Source organism: Prenolepis imparis, unplaced genomic scaffold, assembly GCF_030444845.1.
Source record: "Prenolepis imparis isolate NDT839.2.m4 unplaced genomic scaffold, iyPreImpa1.0 SCAF_181, whole genome shotgun sequence".
In the NCBI taxonomy this organism is placed as follows: domain Eukaryota; kingdom Metazoa; phylum Arthropoda; class Insecta; order Hymenoptera; family Formicidae; genus Prenolepis; species Prenolepis imparis.
The window spans coordinates 43479-53709 of record NW_028141339.1 but is presented as its reverse complement, the minus strand read 5'-3'; the positions used below and the strand labels follow the sequence as shown (position 1 = coordinate 53709).

At 25.6% G+C, this 10231-nt stretch overlaps 2 protein-coding genes and 1 non-coding gene across 3 annotated transcripts; 2 read left to right on the top strand and 1 right to left on the bottom strand.

The window, feature by feature from the left end:
- Window positions 1–254: 254 nt before the first annotated feature.
- LOC145947903 (glutamyl aminopeptidase-like) lies at window positions 255–2719 on the top strand. Its single transcript, XM_083057673.1, has 4 exons — window positions 255–270; window positions 372–576; window positions 1968–2157; window positions 2603–2719. Exons 1-4 carry the CDS (start codon window positions 255–257, stop codon window positions 2717–2719), a joined length of 528 nt encoding a protein of 175 aa, XP_082913799.1.
- Window positions 831–904, bottom strand: Trnaa-ggc (transfer RNA alanine (anticodon GGC)). The gene has a single exon. It is a non-coding gene; the product is annotated as a tRNA-Ala (tRNA).
- Window positions 2720–4445: 1726 nt separating the features above from the next.
- Window positions 4446–8534, top strand: LOC145947902 (aminopeptidase N-like). The gene is made up of 5 exons (XM_083057672.1): window positions 4446–4722; window positions 5185–5471; window positions 5973–6172; window positions 7929–7947; window positions 8490–8534. The coding sequence occupies exons 1-5, from the start codon at window positions 4446–4448 to the stop codon at window positions 8532–8534; spliced, it is 828 nt and encodes a 275-aa protein (XP_082913798.1).
- The last annotated feature ends 1697 nt before the right edge of the window (window positions 8535–10231 follow it).

Below are 10231 nucleotides of genomic sequence, written 5' to 3'. Positions count from 1 at the left end.
TACAGCTATTTAAAATTTGCCTATTTTTTAGACAATTTTCTTTGATCTCTTAATCATTTTCTGGAGTGTATTAAAAATAAACAATTATGATTATTATTTGAAACATGTTGTTAAAATGTTGTAGGTGTTTGTTCACAAATGTAAACCAGCCGAGAAAAACCCGACAATTGTTTCCTTATCTTGTCGAGCCGAAATTACGTGCCACTTTTGACATTTCCGTAACTCATAATCTACATTACAAAGCTTTATCGAATATGCCGAAACGAGAATGTATCCCTATAAATAATTACGAGATACGTACAGTATTTCATACGACACCACCGATGTCTCCAAACGATGTAGCATATGTGGTATATGTAGGATTCTATCAGTTCTTAATTCTACGGAGAATGTCAATATTTGGTGTAGATCGCACTTGATTCCCTACTTGAGATTCGCTCAATATGTTGCTGAAAATGTGACTGTGTATCTAAGAAGCAAATGGAAGATTTTAAACAGCTTTCCAAAATTGGATTATGTCATTATTCCCAACTTCGAAGAGAGTGTCAAGCAAACTTGGGGTCTTATATTTCACAAGTAATATATATACATTCAAAAAATAATTATATAATAATATTATAATTATAGGTACCTATAATAATAATATAATAATTATAAATAAATAAATATGATGTTTTTAGAAGTCGGCCAATAGAGCCAAGCGCGAAAATTAATTTCTAATTTTTCGGAACAGTATCTCTTGGTTTGAGATCACTGAGTTCCATTGATTAATTATTAATTAACCTCGAACTTACAACGGAAACATAGGCGAGAAAAATATTGGTCCGAAAAGTCGCTGAAGCGGGAATTGAACCCGCGTCTATCGCTTGCCGGGCGACTGCTCTTACCACTAAGCTATTCAGACCCTTTCGATCCTATATTTTTCATTTGCCTTTCTAATAGATGTTAGTAAATAACGTCATGATTAGGCCCAGGCGTAAATAAATATATAACTTAAGAAATATTTCTTAAGTTATATATTTATTTATATATTTCTCGCCTATGTTTCCGTTGTAAGTTCGAGGTTAATTAATAATTAATCAATGGAACTCAGTGATCTCAAACCAAGAGATACTGTTCCGAAAAATTAGAAATTAATTTTCGCGCTTGGCTCTATTGGCCGACTTCTAAAAACATCATATTTATTTATTTATTAATATTAAGAGCCGATTAAAAAAATATTTCTTAAGTTATATAATAATTATAATTATAATTAATTATAATGTAACATTATTTTTAGATTTTAAAAAATCATAAAATACACAAAGATATGTGTGTGTGCTTTTCTTTATGCCTATTGTTAAAATTACATTAATTATAAAGATATATTTCTAACAAACATTTTTTTGAACATTTTAACATTTAAACTTCAGATTAAATTACATAATTCGCAATTTATGCTTATATTGATGCTTCAGTAAATTTTGGATAAATAATTTTAATAAATTTCGATAACAAATGTATTATGTACTAAATATTAGTTTTAATTTATTATTAAGTATTATGTATTAAATATTATAGAATAATAGTATAAAATTATAGAATAATTTACATTTATATTATGTAAAAGCCATTCGTACATTCAAAAACTTGTTTGTTATTATATCAAATCAAGAATTTAAAAAAATTATTAATTGATTTAGCAAAAGTTTTAATGTAAAGAATATAAATGTTTATATTCTTATCATTGATTTCATTAAATAAATTATTATTATTTATTTATCACATTATAAACATGGATCTTTTCATTGTATTAAATTTAATTGATCCATTCTGATGCATATTATAATTCTTTTCAAATTTTTGTTCTACAGTACTTGAACTATCTTCCTCTAATACGTGCAACATATTTAATTTTTTCATAAGTAAACTATGCAAGAGCTTATAACCAAGTGTTTCAATATAATCACATTATTCGTAATTTTCAGGGAAACAGATGATATCTACTATGAAGAATTATATTCTTCTACGTTTAATAAATTTATAATTATGCAATCAGTAACTCATGACATAATGTATCAATGGTTTGGTAATCTCTTCAATACATCTTGTTCACCATCTCAACAATGGTTAAAAGAGGGCTTTAATATGTACCTTGAAACCCATATTATTGACAAGGTAATTTTTCATTTCAAACGATAATTAATAAGAAATTTTTGTTTCGATAAATCGTGATAAGATAAATATTTTTTAAATTGACTTTCCATTTGTTAGAAATAGAAAAAGTGCAATAAATTTTTTTTTTTTTTTTATAATATCTTAACTATTTGAAAAAATATTATGAATTAGATAATTAGTGTGTTTAAATTATGTTATAAAATCTTGAAATTCTATTTTTTGAATAATTTTACTCATTTTTTTTATGTCAAATAATTACACACTAGTAAAAATACTGAATTCTTAATTATGTAGTATAAAAAAATTTTTTTTTTTAAATAGCTAATAACTTCACACATTATTATGTATTGCTAATGCAATCTTCTTTTTTTTATATATTATATATTTATTTATATATTTATAATATATTTATATATTTATTTGGATACATTCAATTTGTCTGCAGGCCTTATCAAACTCTCGGATAATGGATTTGTTCGTAGTTCAAGTTCAACAAGAATATTTTCGTCTAAACACTCATTTTACTATAAAGTATTTTATGGATTATACAAACAAGAACTAAAATTAATTTATATTTTCCATTTTCTTCCATTATAGGTATATATGTAATATATTTAAGCACACACACACACAAATCTCTGCGTAAAAATTTGTATTGTAAATATAATTATATAAACAATATAAACAATATAAACAATAAGTTTCATCAATTGCTACACATAAATATCTAAAACAAATTAAAATTCTTTATATTAAGATATATTTATAAACATCATGCTTTAAAATTTAAAGTACACATATATATAATTACATATATTTTATGTTTTTATTATAGGAGCAATAATGTGGCGAATGTTAGAAAATGTAATTCCCCATAATATATTTTGGATAAGTATCGAAAAATATTTAAATGCGCAGTAAGTAACCTACATTATAATATAATGATTAGATATATGCATATTATAACACACACACGCGCGCGCGCACGCACACACACACACACACACACACACACACACACGCACGCACGCACGCACGCGCGCGCGCGCTTACACATGCAGGAAATTAAATAATAAGAGCTAAGATGTATCCCTAAACAAATTTTAAATAAATTAAAAAACATATCCTAAGTACATGAGGGTGTATCCAATAAGTATACAAATCTGTGTATGTAACAGACAAAAGTTTAAAAAATAAAAAATTGATACATAAAATGTTAAAAAGTTTACTGTTAACAAAAAAGTAAATAAAAACAAATAAGATGAATAATATAATAAAAATGTACACATATACAGGAATATTCAAGTTATTAATAATAAAAGAATAAAAGTAATTAAATTAAGGATTAAAGTTATAGTAGGCATAATATTTATCTTCATTATTTTATTCTATTTATTGATGTGTACTTGATTTTGCAAAATTAAATTTATATACAGTAAAATATATATCAATCGATATAAAATATATTACACATGTTAGCAATATAATATACATCATATTATCAACAACAGCTTTTTCAGTTTTACATTTCAAATAAGTAATAAGTATCTAGAGAATCATTACATATATGACATATTTAATTAAATATTTTGCAATAATATTATCAAAGAAATTTATACGAGGTCTATTCTACATTGCTTTCAATGTGCTTGCAATATGATATCTATATAAATATGTGGTTTCATATGAGTTTGTAATTATTTAACGCAAAATAAGATTTAGTTGTATAGACAAAAATAATTCCTCAACATACACAAAAAATTACAAATCCATCAATGAAATCTTTGTCTACGTTTGAACACACTTAACATCAAAAGCTGCAAACATATAGAATTATTTATTATTATATGTATATATATTATTAATAATATTATTATTATATATAGTAAATATATAATTATAGACTTATATTAAAAACATTGTACAATATTACGGTGTGTAATTGTAAATATTATGGTACATTGTAAATATTATGGTGTATAAATATTAATAGAAAATTATTTCGTATTTTACATCATAATTTTTAAGAAAGTCATCTGTGACTGAAAGTAAAAGTCATATTCAAGCTAAATGCATTAAAATGAATAATTATGATTTTATCTTTCCTGATATGAATCAATTTTATCTATATGTATAGGTATATAGTGTTTATTTTATTGTCTCACAATGTTAAATTTTACAGATTTACTTACTTTAATACCACAATTCCCCATGATATGCGAAACATTATGCAGACTGCCATAAATAAATTGAATCCTAAGGAGTACGATCGGAACATAATACAGATTATGGATAATTGGATTATGCAGGAGCATTGTCCTGTGCTAAATGTGACACGAACTTATACTAGATCTGCTCACAGTTACGTGATGATATCAAAAGTGTTTCGTGACAAATTGGATCAGCAACCATATTTTATACCTGTGACTTATACCGATGAAAAGAACATCAATTTTAACATAACACCACCGAATATTCATCATTGTTTAACGCAGTCACGTCCAACATTGGAAATTGAAGTCAATTATGATTCTAATTGGGTTATTGTTAACATACAACAAATTGGTAAATATCAATAAAATATAATTATGTTTAAATATTTTTATCTTTTTATTACATAAAAATCGATTTTCATTACATATTTTTATTCTCATACTTTTTATAAGAATTAAAATTATATTTCACGTATTTATATTATACAAATAATAATATTGCATTAAATATACTGCAATATTGCCGCTAAAGTTAAGATTAAACATACTTTGCATAAGTATTATTTTTGTAAGTTGTAAAATCAATTTAAATTTAAACAAATTTGTACTTTGTTTAATTTTTCAATTTTTTAAAAATTTGTTTGACGGCGTAATATGATTTTGGAATTAATAATATATAAAAAATACGCTGAATTTTTAATACAATCTATACGTGCTTAAAATATGAAAAAATGAAATACACATATAATTCAAAATATTTCTTATTACATATATTGATAAAAATAATCGATAAAATATATTTATTTAATAATAGGTTATTATCGCGTCAACTATGATCCCGAGAATTGGCAAATTATTGCACGTTATTTAAAGTCTAAAAAATATACAAATATACATGTTCTCAATAGAGCGCAAATAATCGATGACGCCTTCAATCTTGCAATAGAGAAGAAACTTGATTTCTCCATATTCTGGGAACTCGCGAGCTATTTATGGCAAGAGAAAGATTACGTGGCATGGTATCCCATGATTAAAGTTTTTGAATACATAGCAAATATAATTGCATATTCAAAAATTTGGATACATCGTATGCATTTGAAGGTATTGTCTTGCATTGTTTATTATAAAGTTTTTAACATCAAGAAATAACGCATTATTTTTATAGTTATTTACGTTTGATAACAGTAGCGGTGAATATGATACATTTTTTGGTAATTTTCTTACTTAAAAAAATGATACATTTTATATGATAATTTTCTTACTTATAAAACCATTTATTTTATAACATCTTCGTTAACAAATTAAAAATTGTATACCTGTTATTTTCTTTGTGATGATCTAATAAAATGTTGAGTCACATAAGAAATAAACATATTTAAATTCTATGTATTTAAACAACATAAAAAATACTAAATTATCAAAAATTTGAAAATTATCAAAATTGATTAATCCGGAGTATATTTTAATCACTTACGGAAATGAAGTAGTTTTACTTAATAAGAATATATATTTTTTGCATAGGTGTGTGTGTGTGTGTGTTATATTGTATGTATAAATAATTTAATGACTGAACAGAAAAACTTAATTTTTTTTTAATTGTAGGAAGTTTTAGAGAAAATAGAACACCTGATTGAACATATAGAAGAGCTTACGTACGATCAAACGATACCCACCACCAACGATTCTGATAAACATCTAAAACAAGAACTTGCTAAATGGGGATGTCTTTTCGGTAATCCTTTATGCATGAAAATGGCTAAACGTCATTTCAAATTGTATACACAAAGTATTGAAGAAAATAAGTAAGTGTCTTTTAATTATTATATTTCTGAATAGACACTTTTTAAACTCTTGTATTATATTTGACATTACTGGGGAAAAAAAGGAGCCATATATAAATATATGTATATATTTATGTATAAAATATGTCTATATATATATATGGGTGATTGTACAAAAATAGGAATTATTTGATATTATTTTTATCCACATCCTTTTTAATATATTTAATGGATTATAACTGGCATATGATGTGAAACTAGGTATGTTATTATAGTTATAAAAGCGGCCAGTCAATAAAATATGTATTTAAGATTTTATGAGCATTTTTCCAAAACATATGGTCAGGAGACTGGGCAGATTTCCAAGAAACTAAGATTTAAATAAAATAATTAACGAATAAGTATTTAAAAATTTATATTGAAATTAAAAAATCTGGTATCTTTTTACAAAAAAAAATCTACAGTTCACAAAATTTCTTTTATAGGAGAATATTGAATAAGTAAGTAAAATAATAAAATAACTGCCAATAACTTTCAAGAAACAATGCGAAACGCTCTTTAAATACAAAGATACATTCGTTTCAATATACATTTATCAATCTCCCGGTTAGTGCCTAGTCTCCTGTCATATTGTTTTCCAAGGAACTGAGAATATAGGGACTGAAAACCAGGGGACTGAGAACCAGGGGACTGAGAATTTTGAGGTTTATAAATAAAAAATATCTCGTTTGAATTATATAGAGGTTTAAAGTTGAGGAAAACTTAAAAGTTAAACTTATATATAATTTACATTAAATAAAAGTTAATATAAAAACAATAAACTTTTAACATAACACTTACCAAGGGACTGAGAAGTTGACTGACCCAAAACGTATTCATTATAACAAATCACGCGAAATGAAATAAATAAAAATAAAAATAAATAAAAATGACTAACGTACGTTAACTTTACTTCAAACTCATTCATTCGGTACAAATAGCTATTTCGCTGAGACCGTATATGACTTTACAATGCAAATAATTTTAATGTCAGGGGACTGAGAATTAAATCTTGGGACAAAGTTGAATAACGTTGTTTATCAATAAAATAAAATTAAATAACATAAATAATACACAAGGTAGTTAAATTAATCGATCAAACTAGCCATTAAATTTGTCTAAGCTACGACTTTTATTGACCATGTGGTTGTGGTCCTTATAAAGTATAACTTAAAATATTAATTACAAATTTTTTCTTAAGCGAGAAAAATATTGGTCCGAAATAATTTTTCTCGCTTAAGAAAAAATTTGTAATTAATATTTTAAGTTATACTTTATAAGGACCACAACCACATGGTCGATAAAAGTCGTAGCTTAGACAAATTTAATGGCTAGTTTGGTCGATTAATTTAACTACCTTGTTGATTAATATACTAGCGATATAAAAATTAAAAAAAATAAAAAAAAACATATTTATAAATAATACAGTTGTTGATATCAGTGACTAATGTAAATTACAATAGTTATCACTTATCACACATAAAAATTTTATATAATTTTAAAATTATTTTGTGACAATGTATTATAATTTGCATTCTGGGTTTGTGACACACCAGGGAACTGAGAATTTCTTATTTATAAGATAAGTTTTGAAAATAAAAACATTACTTTACCTCTTTTTTATTATATGTCTATATGTATTCAAGTACTATCTTCATTTTAATTCAAAATAAAATCGAATTTAATGTTAATTTAAGTATAAAAATACAAGAGCCTCAAAAAATTCCTATTTTTGTAGAATCACCCATATATACATGGTAAGTCAGAAAAGAAATCGAAACTTGTATTTTCTTTTTAAATTATACTTTATATATTCCGCGTGATTACAAATTTTCACTGTTGTAAATTTTTTTCCCTACATATTTAATCTCATTAATTCTGCCAGATCACATGTTTCTTTTTTTTATACAATTTTTGTCCGTATACATATATGGAATAAATAACACAATGAAAATAATTGAAAAATATATATCATTTATATCTTCTTTTAGATTTCTTAATACTTTAGTTTTTTTTTATAAGAAGTTATAAAACATTTTTCTAATTACTTTTTTATTATTTCTCTTAATTTTTTCATTATTTTTTCTGTATATGCGGACAAAAACTATGCAAGAGAAAGAAAACATATACATACATATTTTATATATAATATATAATTATATACATTTATATTTGATTTTATATATAGACTTTATTTCTAAATATTTATTAATACAGAGACTATAAATATACATATAAGTATTGATAAGATATACGTAGTATATAAAAAAATAAAACACTTTTTTTCTGTATTTTGCAGATTTTCGGCGGCAATGATTTTGCGGCAAAAATGGGCTTACTGTAATGGTTTTAGGACTGTAAACTTTATTTTTTGGAATCAATTATGGCTCGAGATTCCAAACCAAAGAAATCTTAATAAGATATTGGAGTTTTTTACTTGTCTTGAAGATCCAAATATTCTCCTCAAGTACTTACAGTTTATACAGAAACTCCACAGCAACTTTTACATGCTGGTTGAAGAAAAACATCAACCTCTAATCGCTAATATTTTTCTTTCTATTCTTTCGAGACATGCTAAGAACACTAGAATATTTAAACAAATTTTGAAGAATTTTTCCTTAGGTATAAAGATCAGGTAAAAACATCTTTTTATAAAAATAAATTGCACATATTTATTATGTGTTAATTATAAAGCCATACGTACTCTTTTGTTTTCATAGCCATTCATAGTCAGTGAAAATGCAGCATTAATTGTGATTGTTAATAATGTGTATTCTTTCGCTCAAATTGACGAGGTAAAAATTTTATACTTTATTTATAAAAGTTTTTATTATAATATTTACTTTTATCAGAAATGTATTATAGACCAGCTGATTGAAGTTTGAAACGTTCCTGGAGCGAATATTAAAAACGCATATAATTAACAAAATACAATATATATATGTAGAATAGTACAGTATAGTACAGCAGAGAATATAATATTTTGATACACTCATCTGAAGACACCCATATACCTAAAAAACTGCCCCCAGATCACTAAAACAATCTGGTATCGTCAAAAATCATTTTTCCACCACTTCTACTACTACAAACGGCGACTTCTAAATGCCACGCATAAAATAGAACTATTACCGGTAAAATACACCTTATTGCGGAAGAACTCTTATATTTAAAAAACTGCACTGCAAAACACACAAAAAAATTCTGTTTTCGTCAAAAATCATTTCTCCCATTTCTGTGGCTACACACAGCGCTTTCTAAGAGTCACGCACAAAAGAGAATTAATACCGATACAATACACCCTGCAGAAGACACCCTTATACTCAAGAAACTGCTCCTCAGATCACAAAAAAAGTTCCACTTTTGTAAAATATCATTTCTTTCACTTCTCTACTACTACACATGGCGAAAGCAGAATTTGTGATCTGCGAAGCCGTTTTTGTGTATAAGAGTGTCTTTCGCAGGGTGTATTTCACCAGTATTAGTTCTGTTTTGTGCGTGGTACTTAGAAATCGCCATTTGTAGTAGTAAAGTGGGAGAAATGATATTTGACGAAAGTAGAATATTTTTTGTGATCTGAGAGGCAGTTTCTTGAGTATAAGGGTGTCTTCCGCAGGGTGTATTTCACCGGTATTAATTCTATTTTGTGCGTAACACTTAGAAGTTGCCGTTTGTAGTAGTACAAATGGGAGAAATGATATTTGACGAAAGTAGAATCTTTTTTGTGATCTGAGGGGCAGTTTTTTTAGTATAAGAGTGTCTTCCGCAGGGTGTATCAAAATATTATATTCTCCGCTGTATTATATTGTACTATTCTACATATACGTATTGTATTTTGTTCATTAGATGCGTTTTTAATAATCGCTCCAGGAACGTTCCAAACTTCAATCAGCTTATAGACCTTATATAATGTACGCATATTTTTCTCTTTCTTTCTTATTGTTAGATATCTTATATATTGATATAATTATGCTAACAATTTTTGAAAAATTCGCATATATAGATAGATAATTAATGATGAAATTACTGATTAATAAAGAA

Coding starts and splice junctions, on each gene's coding strand:
- LOC145947903 (XM_083057673.1), top strand. Junction 577..1,967: donor TGGGGTCTTATATTTCACAA/GTAATATATATA, acceptor CGTAATTTTCAG/GGAAACAGATGATATCTACT. Junction 2,158..2,602: donor AAACCCATATTATTGACAAG/GTAATTTTTCAT, acceptor ATTTGTCTGCAG/GCCTTATCAAACTCTCGGAT.
- LOC145947902 (XM_083057672.1), top strand. CDS start 4,446: ATGGATAATTGGATTATGCAGGAGCATTGTCCTGTGCTAAATGTGACA. Junction 4,723..5,184: donor TGTTAACATACAACAAATTG/GTAAATATCAAT, acceptor ATTTAATAATAG/GTTATTATCGCGTCAACTAT. Junction 5,472..5,972: donor TACATCGTATGCATTTGAAG/GTATTGTCTTGC, acceptor TTTTAATTGTAG/GAAGTTTTAGAGAAAATAGA.